At 30.8% G+C, this 20,671-nt stretch overlaps 1 protein-coding gene across 6 annotated transcripts in view; it reads left to right on the top strand.

The window, feature by feature from the left end:
• The first annotated feature begins 9,040 nt into the window (after positions 1–9,040).
• The window catches only part of LOC126736660 (protein doublesex-like), a 153,094-nt gene continuing 141,463 nt past the window's right edge, over positions 9,041–20,671 (top strand). For 3 of the 6 annotated variants that reach the window (XR_007660721.1, XR_007660722.1, XR_007660723.1), the window contains exon 1: positions 9,041–9,965. Coding sequence is in view for 3 of the 6 variants with exons in the window: in XM_050441131.1 (XP_050297088.1) it covers positions 9,461–9,965 (505 nt within the window). In the remaining 3 variants the exon portion in view is untranslated. The remainder of the gene's footprint in view (positions 9,966–20,671) is intronic. The other 3 variants (XM_050441132.1, XM_050441130.1, XM_050441131.1) reach the window with 2 other exon arrangements.

The raw sequence follows: 20,671 nt of genomic DNA, 5'->3' as shown, positions 1-20,671 counted from the left end.
TGTTTTTTTTCTCTTTTGCCAACCGTAACCTGAATTGCCTAGAAAAGTTACTTACGTCGACCATCTCCTATCAGAAAAATGATTTCTTTACATTACATAGTGTAATACTATCCAAACAAACAAGACTATAATCAGTGACTTTCCGCACTAGTGCGATATTCCTCACTTTCCACACACTATTTTGTGCCCTATGCACGTATTTAACATTCCGCCCGCGTGCATTTTAAAGTTTATTAAATTCTAGCGCATTGTTGTTTACGGCCCAACGCGACGTACTATAGTAGTGTCGTAACAAGCTTTTCAATGACTCTATTTAATCATAAAATTCTGCGAAATTTATGCATCGTTCCCGTAAACCCCATACGCTCGCGCTCTAAACTTGAGGCGATAAATGTCGGATGGGTCTGGATATTTCCAGTTTAATTAAAATGCTACTTTCCCACCTGGGCTATATACATACATAATAAAGGGGTAGGTATAGTACGGATATAAAAGAGGCGAATTTTTTTATTTGAGTTAAATGCATGACTAATTATTATACTGGATCCTTAAAAAAAAAATGAGTAAGCCTACTTATTATTAAGAAGAATTACCTTTAAATATTCGCCAAGATATATGGCTTGCATTTTGCTAGACCGATGAGAGAGTATTTTGATGCTAATGTTAACTGGATAAGACGTGAAAGTCAAAAACCATGGCCTTCAAGAAGTCCATACTTTACCCCTCTAGATTTTCGCCTATGGAGATACAAGAAATAATTTTTTTACGAAAATACAATAAACGCAAGAGAGCATTTAATAATTAAAATATTAACCACTGCTGAGACAATAATTTTTTTAAGATTTGGCGATTTTGCAGTAAAAGTATTTTAAAATGTATTACATGTCATTTACTATATGTTGGTAAATTATTTACTATTATTTATAAGACACACTATATAAAAATTGGTTTGTGTTTTTTTTTACTTAAAGACAATGCAGAAAGAAGAATAAGAGAAGATACAAAAAGAAGATTTGTCCAGCCCTAAATAGGGAAAAAGGTTGATTTTTCTTTGAAAATTCACTTGCCCGATCGATTTGTATAATGTTGTCTCGTGACAGATTTATTAGCTTTAAATGTCGCATATATTTTTTAATTGCATTTTTCATCAAGCCAAATTTCCTTTTAAATCTCAGAAGATTCTTAGGTTATCCTTGGAGCAATGCCTGGTTTATATTTCGTTGGTTAGTTTATTTCAAGCATCTGAATAAATAATTTTATTTCGGCAATTCCAGATAACATCCTTTATGTTTCAAGCATTTAAAGTCAATGTTCATTCTTTCCAGGCATTCAAAGTGATTTTCTTCCAGACATTTCTTACTTTATTTTAGGCATTTCAAGCCATTTTTGCTTTATTAAATTTTTATGATTTTGTTTGGTATCAATTTTTTTTTTCAAATTTAATTTCCATATTCATTAATTTCTTATGCATTTTATGTGTCGCTATATAATTTTTTACTGGTATTTTTATCAAGTCTATTTACAGGCATTTAAGGCCTAATTTTTATTTTATTTCAAGCATTTAAATAAATTTTATTCCCGACATTTTTTAATAATTTTTTTCTTTATTCCACACATTTAAACCCATTTTTCCTTAACATTAATTTTTCTATTTTGTTTTTCAATAAACTTTTCTTAAATCAATTTTCTCCATTAATTTTTGTGCTTTTCAGGTTTTGCTGCATAATTTTTATAAATTTTTTAATGACCTCATCGTCCTTGAAGATTTAAGGAATATCATGGGAAAAGTCCAAATTTTTGTTTATTTCAAGCACTTAAAGTAATTTTGTTGGTAATTTCATTTCAGGCATTTTAGGTCATTTCTTTATATTCCAACCATTTTAAGTCAACGTTCATTTTTACAAAAAAATTTCAGGTATTAAAATTAATTTATTTCAGGCATTCTTTAGTAATTTTTTACTTTATTCCTTGCATTTGAAGCCGTTTTTACTTTATTTTATTTTTTTTATTTGGTTTTTCAACGACCTTTTTTAGAACCATTTTTCCTCACTAGTTTTTTTAATTACTTCATGTTTCGCTGTATAATTTTTAATGGTATTCTTACCAATTAAATAGCTCTTTTATCCCAAGAATGAGTTTTAAATTCCTGGAACATTCTTAGGATAGGTAAAACTTTTATTTTATTTCAAGCATTTGAAATATTTTTTTAAATTTTATTCCGACAATTTCGGGTGATTTATTCCAAGCATTTAAAGTCAATGTTCTTTTAAGCATTAAAGTTGATTTTATTCCAGACTTCTATAAGTAATATTTTACCTTATTCCAGGCATTTGAACTAACTTTTTATTCTATTCCAAGCATCTGGAACTTTTTTTTTGGTACATTTACACATTTTGACGCTTTTCTGGCATTTTAAATAAATTTTCATTTTATTCCAGGCATTTGCTGATACTTTTTTTTCTGACTTTTCTTATTTTCTTATGTCTTGCCAGCTTTTGTAGTAGCTATTTTCTTCAAGAACCAATAAATTTATTTTTCAAGTAAAATTTAGAAAAATATATTATTTTTTTATAGTAGGTCATGAAAATAAAAGAAAAATATTCAAAAAATTGTAGAATTAATGGCTGAAATTAAAAGTGACCACCCACAATAAAATTTAAAATTTGTTAATTTATACGGTGTTATTAGAAAAAGAAGAATAACAAATAGTACAAAATATGGTCATAATTTCGTAATATTTTTCAGTCAGTGCAGTCTTCAAATTATTTAAAAAAAATTGTTTTAAAAAAGGCTGTTGGAAAACAAAATGGAAAAATTAATATAAAGTAAAAATGGCTTTGAATGCGTCGAATGTCTGGAAGAAAAAAACAAATGCTTCAAAAGCCTGTAAAACATAAGAGAAAAAGAAAAGTGTGTAAAAAAATTAAAAGGAACAGCAAATGCTTAAAATAAAATAGAAATTTACTCCAATTGCCTGAAAACCATCAAAATTCTATATGAATGTGCCAGAAAAAAAGTGCCAAATGCCTGGAATAGAATTGACATTTATTTCAGTGGTCTAAAAACTATTAAAATCCTGTGTCAATGTATCTGAAAGGAATTTCAAAGGCTTGAAATAGCATAAAAAAATGTCTTTAAATGCATAAAATAAAATAACAAACTCTATAAAGGAAAAAATTACTTAAAAATGTTTGGAATAAAATAGAAATTCATTTCAGTTGCACAAATGCATTTTGAAGCCTGAAAAATTGAGATATTTCCCAGGCATTAGAAATAATTTTTTATTACAGGCGTTTTAAGTCATTTAAAATTTTTTTCAAGGCATTTAAAAGAATTAATAATCTTAGTACAGGCATTTAAAATTATTTTCCATGTTTTCCAAGCATTTTGAGTAAATTTTGCCATTTTTTGAAGGCATTTAATTAAGGTCTTATAAATATATTGTCCTATAATATGATAAAATATTTCAATTTTTAATAGTTGGGACATAAAAAAATTCCTGGAATAAATTTGTAAAAAATTACTTTAAATACTTAAAATAAAATAAGTTTCATCTTAAATGCCTGGAAACAGACATTTCCAAGGATATCCTAAGAATCTCCTGGGATTTTAAAGAATGTTCTTGGGATGACGAGGTCATTTATATTGATAAAAATGCCATTAAAAACTATAACGCGTAAGATAAAATGCATAAAAAAATAAAGATTTTTAAAAAAAAAATAGTTTGTTGGAAAACAAAATGGAAAAATTAAAACAAAGTAAAAATGGCTTTAAATGCATCGAATGCTTGGAACAATTAAATTAAAAACAGGAATTACTTCAAAAGCCTGTAAGACATAAGAGAAAAAGAAAAGTGTAAAAAAATTAAAAGGAACAGCCAATGCCTAGAATAAAATAGAAATTTATTCTAATTGCCTGAAAATCATCAAAATTCTATGTGAATGTGCCAGAAAAAAAGTGCCAAATGCCTGGAATAAAATCAATTCTAATGCCTAAAAAAACGACTTCCAAATTCCTGGAATAAAATGGAAATTTATTTCAGTTGTCTAAAAATCATCAAAATCTTGCGTCTATTTACTAGAAAAAAAATTGAAAATGTTTAAGTAATTTTTTCCTTTATACAGTTTGTTATTTTATTTTATGCATTTAAAGACATTTTTTTAATGGTTTTCAGACCACTGAAATAAATGTTCATTTTATTCCAGGCATTTGTTGTCCTTTTTTATTTTTTAATTAAATTTGCTAGAATAAATGAAATTCACCACTTGGAGTAGATTGATCATTACCATGGACTACTTCCAAGATTCACTACTGTAATTGAAAAGTATCAGAAAATACATTCAACAGTTAGTTAAAAAAAAGGACAGTAAGATCAATTGAGTGTAAGGACCATAAATGCCAGAAAGAAAAATACAATTTCAACTTTTCTTCTAACCAAATATCCAGGAAGAATAGCCCCTTTCTAAATTTTTAAGGAATACATTATTTTGATGCAAAACATTCTATAAACGATTCGAAATTTAAGTTTCGCTTTTACGGCTCGTGCCATAAACTTTTCTACTGAATCCTCCCGCATCCGCAAGTCATAAATTCCCTCCTTTTGTCGGTAAAAATGCTACGTTATATAGACGTCGCTCTCATCAAGAATTAAATAAAATATATTTAGTTATTTTTTAGCATAAAAGTAGACATTTCTATTCTTAAAGTCCTAATTAACCATCTTGCCCTCTATTTCTATATATACGTTCAGATAAGCCTGTATACCATATAAAATTAAAAAAAAAAGACTCCTAATAAATACAGATTACCAGTCATATTATAGACCGTACACGCAGCCCATAAACGTGTCATTATCGTTCGAAAAAATCAGAACTTTTCGTGCTAGTCGGGGGTAAAAAGTCGTTCAGGCACGTGGACCCACATTTTGTATTAATAAACGCCCGCAAATATTTATAGTTCGAAGGAATTACCCGCAATTTTTAGTAATAAACGTCCGTATATCTTGTATATCAAAGTGAATCGGCTTGTAAAAGTCATGGCAAAAGGTCATTAACAGGTTTTTTAGGAGATGCTGTTGGTGTGACCCTTATTTACTTTAAATAGTTTTGTTAACCCTCGGATATCCTACTATAATGTCTAATATGAATATGGGTCTTTTAATTGTCACGTATATGTTCCAGGAATGTCTCTAGCACATGGCTCTTTTTCAAGATATGCCAGAAAAGTTTTTGGATTTTATGGGTTGTTGTATATAAAATATATGCATGGAAAATTTTTGGTTAGGCTGTATCTACTTTAAAATTAGAAAATCAAGGAAGAATTTCAGAAGTATGGAAAAAGTAAAAATGGAAATTTGTTGCAATGCTCGGATAAAATATCTCAAAAGCCTGTAAGACAGAATGAAAAATTAAAGCAAATGTCTGGAATAGAATCGTTATTTATTCCAATTGCCCGAAAAGCATCACAATCCTGTGTCAATATGTCATAGAAAATCCAAATGCCTGAAATAAAGTGAAATATTACTCATAAATGTCTAGAATAAAATCAATTTTAATGACTGAAAAATGATTTTACATGCCTGGAAAAAATTAACATTCACTTAAATGCTTCAATCATAAAGAAATTATCTGAAATTCCTGAAATTAAATTTAAGAAAAAATCTGCTGAAATAAACATTTAATCTTACATGCTTGGAGACTTTTATATTCAAAGATTCTTAGGATAATCACAGGTGTCATCCATCAATTCATTGCGATGGTCAATGATTTCTGGGTTCTCTGAAAAAGGAGGTCAAAAGTCTAATATTTAGCATTCTACCGCATCTCACCCCTTTAATATGCTATGAATCATCTTGAAATGTCACTTTTTGTATGTAATTGAACCGATCACAAACGTGATCCATTAATTCATTAATTCATTGCGATCGTGGGTCTCAGATAGGTTTTCATACCAAAAAGGGGGTCAAAAGTCCAATATTTGGCATTCTACCGCATATCACCTCTCTAATATGCTTTGAATCATCTTGAATTGTCACTTTTTGTATGTAATGGAACCGATCACAAACGTGAACCATCAACTCATTGCGATCGTCAACGATTTGTGAGTCTCAGATAGGTTTTCATGCCATAAAGAGGGTCAAAAGTCCAATATTTGGCATTCTACCGCATCTCACCTCTCTAATATGCTTTGCATCATTTTAAAATGTCACTTTTTATATGTAATTAAACCGATTACAAACGTGGATCATCAATTCATTCTGATCGTCAATGATTCCTGGATATTAGATAGGTTTTCATGCCAAAAACGGGGTGAAAAGTCCATTATTTGGCATTCTACCGTATCCCACCTCTCTAATATACTTTGAATAATTTTATAAAGTCACTTTTTGTATGTAATTGAACCGATCAAAAACGTGAACTATCAATTCATTGCGATCCTCAATCATTCCTGGATCTCAGATAAGTTTTCATGCCATAAAGGGGGTCAAAAGTCCAATATTTGGCATTCTACCGCATCTCACTTCTCTAATATGCTTTGAATCATCTTAAGATGTCACTTTTTGTATGTAATTGAACTGATCACAAACGTGAACCATCAATTCATTGCGATCGTCAATGATTCCTGGGTCTCAGATAGGTTTTCATGCCAAAAAGGGGATCAAAAGTCCAATATTTGGCATTCTACCGCATCTCACCTCTCTAATATGCTTTGCATCATTTTGAAATGTCGCTTTTTATATGTAATTGAACCGATAACAAACGTGAACTAGCAATTCATTGCGACCGTCAATGATTCCTGGGTCTCAGATAGGTTTTCATGCCAAAAAGGGGGTCAAAAGTCCATTATTTGGCATTCTACCGCATGTCACCTCTCTAATATACTTTGAATCATTTTGAAATGTCACTTTTTATATGTAATTGAACCGATTACAGACGTGAACTAGCAATTCATTTCGATCGTCAATGATTCCTGGGTTTCAGATAGGTTTTCATGCCAAAAAGGGGGTCAAAAGTCCAATATTTGGCAGTCTACCGCATCTCACCTCTCTAATATGCTTTGCATCATTTTGAAATGTCGCTTTCTATATGTAATTGAATCGATTACAGACGTGGATCATCAATTCATTCTGATCGTCAATGATTCCTGGATATCAGATAGGTTTTCATGCCAAAAAGGGGGTCAAAAGTCCATTATTTGGCATTCTACCACATCCCACCTCTCTAATATGCTTTGAATAATTTTAAAAAGTAACTTTTTGTATGTAATTGAACCGATCACAAACGTGCACCATCAATTCATTGCGATCGTCAACGATTCCTGGATCTCAGATAGGTTTTCATGCCAAAAAGGGGGTCAAAAGTCCAATATTTGGCATTCTACCGCATCTCACTTCTCTAATATGCTTTGCATCATTTTGAAATGTCGCTTTTTATATATAATTGAACCGATTACAGACGTGAACCATTAATTCATTGCGATCGTCAATCATTCGTAGCTCTCAGATAGGTTTTCGTACCAAAAAGGGGGTCAGATGTTCATTATTTGGCATTCTACCTCATCTCACCTCTCTAATATGCTTGGAATCATATTAAAATATTACTTTTTGTATGTAATTGAACCAATCACAAACGTGAACTAATAATTCATTGAGATTGTCAATCATGCCTGCGTTTCAGATAGGTTTTCATGCCAAAAAGGGAGTCAAAAGTCCAATATTTGGCATTCTACCGCATCTCACCTCTCTAATATGCTTTGAATCATCTTGAAATGTAATTTTTTGCATGTAATTGAACCGATCACAAACGTGAACTATCAATTAATAGCGATCCTTAATCATTCCTGGATCTCAGATAGGTTTTTATTACAAAAACGGGGTAAAAAGTCCAATATTTGGCATTCTACCACATCTCACCTCTCTAATATGCTTTGCATCATTTTGAAATGTCGCTTTTTATATGTAATTAAACCGATTACAGACGTGAACCATCAATTCATTGCGATCGTCAATCATTCGTGGGTCTCAGATAAGTTTTTATGCCAAAAAGTGGGTCAAAAGTCCAATATTTGCCATTCTACCGCATCTCACCTCTGCTTACATGCTTTGCATCATTTTGAAATGACGCTTTTTATATGTAATTGAACCGATTACAGACGTGGATCATCAACTCATTGTGATCGTCAATGATTCCTGGATATCAGAGATAAAGGTTCTCATGTCAAGAAGGGCTCATGATAATTTGACCATCAATGGTAATAATGGTTACATCGACACTTCGCTACTGCAGCGTTTTGGGATTTGAGTGTCATGACAAAGGCTTTAACTATCGGACTATTAGAGTCATATCTTAGAAAGTAAGCGCCTATAATGAGCGATCAAGTCATGACTCTTTTTAGCGGTCTCCTGAGGCCGCTACTAAACTCGAATTTGAGAACAGTCAGAAGGCAAGCTATCAAACAATTATGAACATGTTGATGTCAAATTTTTTATATTTTTTTGAGTTGAGAAGCATTATATCTTTTAGAATTAATTTATTTAGTTTCTCTATGTTATAAGTTCATCTGTGCTTAGAAGTTCTAAGAAGTGACAATGAGAATCAGATTAATTATTAGTTACTGCAATTTTTGGCTTTCCTTTAGTAAAAGTATAGTATTTACTAAAAGTTAATGATCTTAGGTAATGATCAAGGATAGTAAAGTACTGCAGTAAGAAAGGTCTTAATTAATGACCTAAGTTGCGTCACTACCTGTCTAACTTACCCTGGAGGGGTAAATTTACCTATATTACCAGAGATACCCTGCAATCTACCCATTGTGCAAAAAGTCCCATCATTTTTCGTTAGTTTAGGCAAAAGCCGCTAAACTGCATAATTACCATTAATTAATGTGTAATACCCTTGTAGCATTTATATGCTAATAATAAATACAACAATAATTAATATTTTTATTATTATCAAGATAAAAAAAAGAAGAAAAGCGTCTTAACCCGGTCCTGAAATACCTGCCATCAAAACTCTGTTCCCGATGTTATTACCACATAAAACGCGGCTTCAAACTGCAGTCCGCACATGCAGGTCCCCACCACGCTCAAAGTCGTAAATTCGTCCCCGTCTAGCCGCCGCTGCTGCCGCTGCATTTCCAATGCAATTTCTCTCTCATACTTTACTTTACCTCGTCCTTCTGACTTTGGCTGACGACACGGACTGACAGTTTGATTTTCCCGCGACCCACCACCAAAGTCACTCACTCTGACTCAGTAGTTCGCCGATTCACTTTCGCTCATTCAATATCTACGGCCGCCCCCCCCCCCCCCTTTGGTTTGGTACTATACGCCGTCCGTTTAGTCTTCGTGGTACCGCGTCGTGGTGCGTGTCCACCCCTTTTTCCTCCGGCATTTTCGTACCCACCCGGGTCTTAATAATATAGTGTTAGTTTTTTAATATTTCAATAAAAAAAGTGAAAAATGTCCACTTCAGACGGACAGGAGTACGAAAGTAAAATGGACATCAGTTCAAAAGCCTCCAGTACCTCCTCGAGTACGTCGAACCCCCGTACCCCGCCGAACTGCGCGCGATGCCGGAACCACCGTAAAAAAATCGCCCTTAAGGGCCACAAACGGTACTGCATGTACCGGCACTGTAAGTGCCAAAAGTGCCAACTGACCTCGGAGAGGCAACGGGTGATGGCGATGCAAACGGCCCTACGTAGGGCCCAAGCACAGGACGAGGCGATGTTGAAGAACGGCAATCTGGATATGGCGATGTTACCGCAGAAAACGCCGAGTCCGTTATTGAATGTGGACAGGGCCAGTTTGGATTGCGACTCGTCGGTGTCGTCCGCGTGTTCGACCTCGATCGCGCCGTTACCGAAGAAAGTGTCGCCGGTACTGGCCGCACCCGCTACCAGCAGTACTTCCTCCTCGATGCCCGTTGGACTTGTCAGTGAGGTGGTTCCTTATGAATATAAAGGTAAGTTCATATAACCAGTCCTGGAAAGTCTTTATACAGGGTGTCCATTTAATGCCGCGGTTGGCGATTGCGGCTAAATCTTGAAAAAAACTTTAATAGAGGGAATGTTATTTATGTTAGTAGAGAGGCTACTTTTTAAAATAAGTTTGGTTGATACGGGGTGTCCCAAAAAAGCGTGGAGCATAATTTGAATTTTTTGTTAAAAATAGACTTACCTATATTTTTTTTTTGAAATAGGAGTCTCATTTTCTCTCTCTCTTTAACCCTTAAACAGTTTTTTCCTAATATGCGACGTTGACCATTTAAAGAAATTTTCACGAAAAATAATGTTTTTCTTAAATTTTAATATTTACCACCGACGTTTTTTATCTTTTTGAAAAATCTATGAGTCCTTGGCTAAGTTCATTTTATCTTTCGGAATTCCAAAATGTATTTTTTTATACATTTGATCTTGATAAAACTAGTAAATATAAAAAGTAAAAATAAAAGTAAGCGATTAAATAATAAAAGAGTAAAATACAAAGTTAAACTACACAAATATTAAAATTAGATATAGCTTCCTAACAACCGTTTAAATTCTCTTATATAACTGCATTCCTTAATATTATTTAGTAACTTATTAAATTCGATTAATTATTTATAAAGAATAGCATCTATAATAATAATAATAATAATAATAATAAAAATAATATGTTTATTTAGCATATTATAAAAAAAATTCTTTGACATTTTGCCTGCTATGGTGTATATGGAGTATGTGTATATGGAGAATCAAAATTCATATGTGGATCCAAAATAACACCCAAATATTTAATTTCGTTCTGTCCTACTTGTTTCGTTATTTATCTTTAGTTTTATTACATCCAAATTAACTTTGTTTAACCTAGTTTTACTCCCAAACAGACAAAATTTTGTTTTAGCTGCATTAATGCTCAAGTTATTATCACACAGCCATTTGTATATATTATCCACATAAAACGCGGTGATGTCCTATCCCACAATATGAACATACAGCATAGTGTCATCTGCAAAATATGCTAATATTTAATATACATAAGGAACAGAATTGGACCTAACATAGTACCTTGAAAAACACCATGATGGATTTTACGAAAAATTACTACATTCTTGAAGCAGTTTATTGATTTTACAATTTTCCAGTAATGGACTAAAAACTCCATTGCAACAATTCATGAGTGAATTTTTACCTGAATTTTCATGAGAGATATTCCAGGATATGCTGGGAGTTCTAGTTATGAAAATGACAAAAAATATTTTATCTTAATTGCCTAGAATACTTTTATTATTAAAAATAAATTCCTTATTTAATTTCCTACAAGGAATAAGAAAATACACACAACACTGCTCAGAAATATACATAAAGTCAGTTTTTTTAGTTTAATTGAATTATTTTCAAATGCCTGGGAAAATTTTTCTTTTTTCCCAAATTTTCAGTAAGCTTTCCTCTACTTTCATGCAGTTAAATAAGGAATTTATTTTAATATACAATATGTTATTTTTACATTTTTTCATTGTATTTTCAATGATCTGGCAAATATCTTATTAGTTCCGCATAAGTGTCTTTAAAAAAGGAATTCTTCAATTACCTGGATTAAAAAAAAAAACTGGGTTCTTGGTACATAGCCACATGTCCACTATGTCCTACACATTTCATGTTTTTTTCATGTAAACTGAGACAGATATAGAAGAAAATCTATTGCTCCATCAGGCAGTTATTAATTAAAAACAAATAAAGCTTAAGAAATTACTCTATATAAAGTGCATAATTATTTAGATAACATCTGACAAAAGACAGATATTAATAACTCTACGTTTATATCGCCCATTAATGTCCAACTCGAATCACGGATGTAACTATATTTTGCATTAAATATAATAACGTTTTTTAATTAGTTCTTGAGTGACAGTGATGAGTTTCCTCCTTTTTCTGATTTAAAGTGTCCAGGAAAAGAGTCTTTACGATTTTATCTTAATTACTCCAAGTCTCTTTTTTTTAATTTACGTAAGTTTAGGTTTTTGCTTCAACGTCATTTTTTTCTTATCCAGGCAGTTAAAAATTACAAACGCTTCCTTCAACTGTCAAAGAAATATGTTTTTTAATAATTAATAAATTGCGTGTTAAAAATAACAAAAGTGATTATCTCATTCAAATGCCTATTTCAAAAAATCCCTATTTCACTGCTTGAAATAAATAAAAAAAAACAATTCCAAAAGAAACCATATTTCCTCACTACATCAAAATTTCTGTATCTTCGTGAGTGAGTTGGAAAAAATTAAATTTATTAGTTTTCCCACTTTTAAGATAATTTCCTATTCAATTGCCTGAAAATCCTTATTCGACTGCCTGGAGTTTTGGAACAACAAAATTACTCTTTTGCCTAAAAAATCCTTGTTACCTTACGCAGACAATATCAAAGAATCACTTTAATCGTTAAAGACTTTGTTTTCTCAAAGTTTCACCTTCTTCCTTCGATTCTACCTCGACCAATCAAAGTTTTCCATATAAGTCACCGTTAATTTATAAAATCAATTAAATCAAAACCAGTTTCTTGTCTCTCTTAAACGATCCACTGGGGCGTCAATTCCTAAAATTAAAGATCATTATTAAGTGGTTACAGTTTCTGCACGTACAAGGCTATTTCTTCGTCACATTAACCCGTGGACGATGGTGCATTTCGCGCCCACCGCATTATTTAAAACATCAACACGACGGTACCAGTTTTTTTTATTAAATCAGAATGCGAGTTGAATTGATATACTCGGATCAATCTCTTCATCCTCAAAACTCACTTTTAATTAACATAAATTGGAATAACGGAATTTGCAAAAGTTAATTTTTTTGGTGTTTAATTGGCACTCAAGGGGTCTCTTAAGTCTTCTGCAAGTTCACATTCTTTACAGACCGCTGACCCTATTGGATTAAATGAATTCTATTAGCCAATGAGCGTTATCCTGCATTTTAAAAATTCATTTTCCCTCTCTTTCATTCTTGTAAAAGTACTTAATAATTATAGTTGCGAAGGAGATGACGTATAGTAGCTTCTAATAAATGTTACATAAAAGAAAATTTTGGAATTTTATTTTATTTAAATTTATTAATTAATTACAAAAAAATGCGTAATTTGCACAATCTCATAAGTGCGCTCATTTGGCGCCCAACATGGGGCTTAAAACTTAAGTTTGACTTTTTAGGGTAAATTTGACTCAAAGAATTTCTATCAAAAGTGACTATTTAATTAGGGATTAGGCCTCCAAAATTTGAGTCTAAAGCGGGGAATTTGTGATGCACAAAAACTTTATTACACGTAAAATTTGTAAATAGGAATTGCCTTAATTTTTGATGTAAAATTCGTTAAAATGCCTGGAATAGTTTGAAAATTACATAAGGAAGAAGTTCAATTTGAAATTCAACAGTTTGCCCCTTTTAAGGATGCTAGAATCAGTCAGTGGCGTAAAAAGTAAGAAGCTTGTTAGTTTTCGTAGTCTTCCTTCTTTATCCAATGTTTGAATCTCCTAGTTCTTTGCAGCTTAGCAAGCATTCTTATTTTTTCTCCTTCTTCTTCCTCTGCTTCTTTTTCTTCTTCTTTTTCTCTTCTGTTTTTGTAAACAATAATCAGAGGTTTTACAAATGAATCAAAACAATATCAATGAATAGTGGTAACATATCTTTTACAATTTCTTCTTTGTCATGAAATCATTTACCAATTTTAATTTTTTTTTCTATTTTAATGAGCTATGCCTGACTGATAACAAATCGTACACGTTATCAGCGCTTTCTTGCAATTGTTGGGACCGTAATTATTTCAATGTATATTTGATGTAATTTATTAATTACTGCATGAATCTTAAATTAAAAATACCGGATAGCTTGATATTCTCTTACCTGATCTTCCAACAGCTCTCCATTCTCTTCCAGGCAAGTAAACATGAGCTACATGAGATCTAAGGTAATTGGAATGCCTGGACTAGTTTACTAATTACTTTCAAATCTCTTCCAGGCAATTGGCGAGTTAAAGGAACCAAGAACTCACTGTCTTGAGTAATCCTGGAATAGTCTTCTTCCAAGCAATTGTGATAAGCTGAATGAGTCAAAGATTCCCTTTCTTAAAAAAATTGATTTAGCTGGAATGCCTCGACTAGAGTTTTGATTATAGGCAATTGATAATGGTGCTAAATAAAGTAAGGACTCATTATTTTGAGAGTTTTACAGAGGAATCTAAGGCAGCTAGAATGCCTGGAACCTTCTTCTAAGTACTCTAAATTTTCTTACAGGAAATTAATGATGAACTAAATAAGTAAAGGGCTTACTGTCTAAATCATTGAAAAGAAGGATCTAAGGAAGTTGAAATACCTGGAATAGCCTTTTTATCTCTCTTCCAAGCAATTACAGATGAGCTAAATGAACCAAAGATTCACTGTTTTAATGGTTTAAGAGATAAATCTGCGGTTGTAGGAATATCTGGAGTAATCTTCTTAATACTCTTAATATTCTTCCAGGCAAATGATCACTATCTTAAGACTTCTAGAGAATAATTGAAAGCAATTAGAATGTCTGGACTCGTACAGCTCAATTTTCTTTAAAGTTATTAAAGATGACTATCTAGACTATCTTGGACTTTTTGAGAAGAATCTAAGGCAATTGGAACACTTTGACTTTTATTCTGAGTACTCTCAAATCTCTTGAAAAAATAATTTGAAGCAATTAGAATGTCTGGACTGATATTCTGAGTACTCAGTACCTTGAGTTAAATAAATCAAGGTTCTAAGTCTTTTACAGAAGAATCTTAATGCAAATGCCTGGAGCAGACATTTGCAGCATTTTGATGTCCTGGAAGAAACCTTGAAGTACTTCTATATTATATAAAGAGATAATCAAGTTTAAAGCTATATTCCAGACATTTTGGAGAATTATTTTAAGTGCCTGGAATAATAATTTAAGTACCAGACAACCCTTTAAGCATTGTAGTTGAAAGTCCCTTTGAGTACCTGTAATAATTCTTCTTAAAGAATTAACTTGAAGTACTGAGAGAGAGTGAGAATATGCTTAATATCTTTTGGATCTTCTAAGAAATTTAGGAATATTTCCTCAACTGCCTGTAATTGACAAAATATTTCTATCCTTTTCGGGAAGTTAAACAAGAAAGAGACATAAGCCTAGAAAAGCCTTAAGGACATTCATATATATTAGAGAGAATTACTTAGAATATCTACTTCTTAAGCCTCTTCCAGGTATTTTCAGTGCTCTGAGTGCCTGGAAAAGACTCTGGAGTACTTTGAAGCCTCTTTTAAAAAACTAGAAATATTTAGAGAGATCCTAAAGTAATATCTGAGCTTTATTCCCGATATTTGAGTACCAAAAAATTCGACTTTTTCCTCTATTTTCTATATCATTGTTTAATTTTATTACTAGCGTCTAGATCATCTGGAAATAGTGTTTTGGGTTTAATTTGTCTAGTTATACTAGAAAAATGTTAGTTTATTTCCATCCCCTTCTAATTCATAAAGATAAGGATATATAGATGAGAATTCAAATTTTTGCTCTATTTTTCATACCATAGTGTCATTTTATTAATAATATAAAATATAATAAAATAATATTAAAAGTACCTGGAATAATAATTTAGGTTCCATTAAGTCTCTTCCAGGCATTAAAGTCATCTTGAGTGCCTGTAATAATTCTTCCAGTACTATTAAATTGGGTTCTTAAGTCACTTTGAGTACATGTAATATTCCTCTTGAGGAATACACTTGATGTACAGAGAGAATGATCTATACGTCCTTTGGGTCTTTAGGGAAATTTAAAAATATAGATTCCATTAACTGCCTGTAATTGACAAAATATTTCTATCCCTTCCAGACACTTAAATAAGAAAAAATACATATTTATAACACAGAGAGAGAGAGAGGGAGAAAGAGATTAAAAAAATTATTGGATTAACTTCCTGGAATTAGTATCTCTTCCAGGCAGTTGAAATTGAAAGAGATCCAAATACAAACAAGTCTGCAAAAAAATATGTTTCCTGGAAAATTCCTGGATTTGGTAAACCATTAACTGCCTGGAATCAGTAAAATATTATTTATTACTATCTCGTCCAGCAATTTGAAATAAAGAGAGAGACAGAGAGAGAGAATGAGCTAAACGTCTTTTGGGTCCTCTGGGAAATTTAAGAAAGGTGATTCCATCAAATGCCTGGACTTTGTAAAATACTTCATCTATCTCTTTCAAGCACATGAAATAGAAAGAAAACCCAAAATAAGCCTGAGAGTGATTGTCTCTCTCTAAGAAATTTCAGAGAGGGCCAGAAAAGTGATTCCATCAACAGCCTGTAATTGATCAGATATTTCTGTCTCTTTCGGGCAGTTAAACAAGAAAGAGACGTAAGCTTAGAAAGGCCTGAAAGATATTCATACGTATTAGAAAAACTTACTTATATCACCCTTCCAAAATCTTTTCTAGACATTAACAGTACTTTGAGTGCCTGGAGGAAATCTTTAAGAACTTCTAAACCTTTTCCAGAATTATTTGAAGAGATCTTGTTCGAAACTTTATTCCAGACATTTCAGAGAATCATTTTCTGAAATAATAATTTTGGATACACTAAGCGTCTTAAAAGCATTTGAGGTACTTTGACTACCTGGAAGAAATCTTTAAATGCTCTTAATTGTCGTTATATCATTGGCGTCCAACGTGGGGGTTTAATCGTTATTATAGAAGAGTAAAACGTTCTTATATTAATTGAATTTGATTTAACAATAACATTCTTTACAGACCTTTAGTGCTAAAGCAAGAAAACATTTAACGAATTTTAAGAGAAAGCTTCATATTTTCCTGTATAATATAATAAATCTTTTCTCATTAATTAATGCAAAAAAGGTGAAGTAATGATTAAAATTAAGAATTATAAATTATTTAAATTAACTAAGAGTATATAAATAATGGTACAATTAACATGTTATATATATTACACGTATGATTTATGTTTACATGTTAATTTAAATAATTTCCTTTTAATTAAATGACTTGTGAATTATATATGAATGAATCGCGATTAACGTGGAATTCTGGAAAAAAATTAAAATGATCTTTTGGTTATACTTCCACTCGAAAAACATCAACTGAATTACGGTCTCTTTTAAATATATCAAGACCGGACCTGTTAGCATTACTTTGAAAATTCCCTTAACATTTTTTATCTAAAGAGACAAAAGTAACCGGACATTAAGTCTCCGATCGGAGGGCATGATCATAATATATATGAATATCCCGGAGAAAATCTATATTTAGTGTGGCTAATAATATAATACAAGTCGGTATGTTAAGACAGGGAAATTTATGAGCAGAGTAATTTATAAAGCTTTTCCAGGCTAATTAGGTCTGAAAAGGGAGTTTTTTTAGTAGTAGTAATAGTAATCAGTCTAGAATTGCTCTCTAAAATCCTAAGGAGACAGAAATGTCACATTTCTCTTTAGTTTTTATTGACTTCTCTATCAGGGGGTTTTTCGAGTCAACATATCTGAAAACCTAAGAGGTATATCTGGTGTATATTTTAGAAGTCATTGCAATAATCTTTTGTAAAAATAATTTTATGAGGAATTACAATCCAACTGCCTAAAATACCAAAATATTGTTTAATATTTGGAAAAATACAGCAACTATGTCGGATATGTTGTTTCAATAACCTGAAATTTTTAGAAAATATCAAAAGTAAAAATCCCATTAAAAAGAAAAATTAAATAATATATATTACATATATATAGAAGAATAAGTATAATATCCATTTAAGTTATGCATAAATATAGTAAAAAATATTATTTATTTTTATCTATACCTCCTAAAAAATTAATTCATATTAATTGAATCTAGTTTAAAAAAATCTAAATTTTTCTTTAGTTGAATCTAATCCAAGTGCCTGAAAGTACAACATAGTGTGTAATTTAAAAAAAAAATATTTACAAGCAAAATGTTTATGGTAATTATAGCATTATTCCCTTCTATAACTTCCCGAATTGGGGTTAGAATTTTTTCCTTTAATAAATCTGCGTTTTTCATTAAAATGGCTTTTTTAACACTCTGGGCAATGAATTTTCCAAAGGATTTTTTACTTGGGTATTGGTTATACTTATTTTATATGTTTAACTTTTGACCGGTTCTTTATTGTCAACAAAACCCAGTATTTTAATTAATTAACTTACATGTAGTTTTTTTAATAGGAATACCACTTGAATGATATGATTTTAAGCACAAAAAAATGCATTTAATTATCTTCGTACTTTTTATAAAATTATCAGTATACACTTCAGATATATTGTAATGATGAGTTTATTTAGATGTCTGACGACGATCTTGAAAAACTGATATGTTCCTAAGCAATACTAGTTTACAAGTTATTTTATTTATTTAAATTTGGGTTTTGTTTGCATTTTATTCATTCTTTAGCTTAATAGTCGAATATGTCAACTTAATTACCTGAAATTTTTGGAATTTATTAAGTGAAAATGTCATAAAAATTAAATAATAATTCAAACATCTATAGTAAAATAAGTATCGTGTCCAAATAAGTTATGCATTAATACTGTGAAAAAAAAGCGTTTATTCTTAATCCTTTTTCAGGAAAAATCATTATTTCTTACTGGCGAATTTGGGCTTAGAGGTTTTTTGAAAAAAATCTGGAGAAAATTGCCAAGAAACCATACCCAGAAAGAAAACGAAAATTTCCAAAAAAAATAATAAAAACCTGATTTACGTCTAAGAAAAAAATATTTTGTTATTTTAAACTCTAGGATAAAAGGTCGTATTAACGTTGTTGGTTTAATTTGAAATATTCCTGAAATTATTTGGCCAAAAATCAAATAATGCCAATGCACTTTCAACCATTATTTAACAAATATAAATACTGTAAAAGTATATAAAAATAAAGTTTTCATTTTTTACTAAAGAAAGGCATTATTTGCAATATTTGAAAAAATTAAATTGCCGGTATTCTTAATTAAATCGCGAAAAAATAATAATAATTTAAATTAAATTAGCAAAAAAGCATCTAAAAAAACACTCCTCCTAAAATACAAAGAATCATATATTTATTTCTCTAAAGGAAAACTCCAAGATTTAAAGAAATAAAAAACTAAACCAATAAAAAACTTGGTAAACCCAGTCTATATCCAAGAAAATAATTTTCTTTTATCACTCTAGATTTAAGGTTTTTAATAATTTCTTGGATTAAATCTGGAACAAAATCTATTAATTAAAACTGAACTTTTGGCTAAATAATCGATTATTGATTTTGTTAAATTTTTTCTCGGTTAAATCTAAAGGAAAACTTATCCGTAGACACCAAAAGCTTCTCCGATGTAACTACTGCGTTATAAAGCCTTAAAATAGGAAAATTATTGAATTTCTTGAAAGCCTAATTCTTCCAGAATAATCATTGGCACTCAAATTACTGCCAATGCCTGGAACAGACTTAAAAAGTAAATACTCAAAGAATTATTACAGGTACTAAAAGTGACTCAAAAACTCAGTCATTCTAGGCACTCAAGTTCACTCAAATGCCTGGAAAAGATTTAGTTGTACCTATTGTAAATTAATATTTCAAGCACTTAAATTGACTCAAATGTCTGGAATAAAGGCTTAAAATGACTTTAGAAGCTCTTTTAAATATTGTTGATTTCCTGAAATAGGGATAAATGTACTTCAATGTTTAAAGAATCTTAATAATACCTAAATTATTATTCCAGGTACTTGATGATTTAAAGGGGTTTAGAGGCAAATAAGGATAAGAAGTACTTCAAGGTTTCCTTAAGGCACTCAAGGTATTGTACAATACCTGTTTAATTTTAAAAAAATTATTGATAACAAATATGTCAGTCCAATTTTCCGTATTTTGAAAAACATCGAAAGTAAAAATTACCATAAAAAAGAAAAATTAAATAATAATTTAATTATGTATAGTAAAATAAGTAAAATATTTATTTAAGTTATGCACATATACTGGAATTTTTTTTTCTTTTTTTTATTTCCTTTATAAAAATTATTATTTCTTATGAGTTTGCTTGGGTTTTAAAAGCATTTTTAGGGTAAATATACAGCAAAGTCCCTAGACACCATATCCAAGAAAAAAAAACACGAAAATCTCCAAAAAACCCACCCAATAAAATCTTGGATGTGAAGAAATTTAAGATCTTGAACAAATTATCGTATGAATGTTCTTGGTTCAATTAAAAAAAATAGTTAAAATTTAATTAGAAAAAAAGCATCTAAGATAAAACTCCTTAGAAACCACTATCCAAAGAAATCTAAAGCTAAACCAAGAAAGAACTTTTTAAATTAAGTCTACATCCAGGAGAAATTATCTTTTATCGTCTTGAATTTTTAATCATTTCTTGGATTAAATCTGGAACGAAACCCCCTCATTCAAACCCAACTATTGGTTGAATAATCAATTATTGATTTCCTTGGACTTCCATTTAGTTAAATCTTAATCAACATTTAAATTTTCTCCAACGTAACTCTTGCCTTATCATGCCTTAAAATAGGAAAAAATATTGAACTTGTTAAGATCCCAGAACAAATTAATTCAAATTAATTAAACCCAATTTAAAAAAATCCAGAACAACTTTTTTCAGATAATTCCTAGATACTGTTTAAATAAAAATAACCTCAATTATTACCAAATAATCCTAATCCA

The sequence above is a fragment of the Anthonomus grandis genome, chromosome 5, assembly GCF_022605725.1.
Source record: "Anthonomus grandis grandis chromosome 5, icAntGran1.3, whole genome shotgun sequence".
Taxonomy (NCBI): Eukaryota; Metazoa; Arthropoda; class Insecta; order Coleoptera; family Curculionidae; genus Anthonomus; species Anthonomus grandis.
This window is presented reverse-complemented; position numbering and strand designations above follow the sequence as displayed.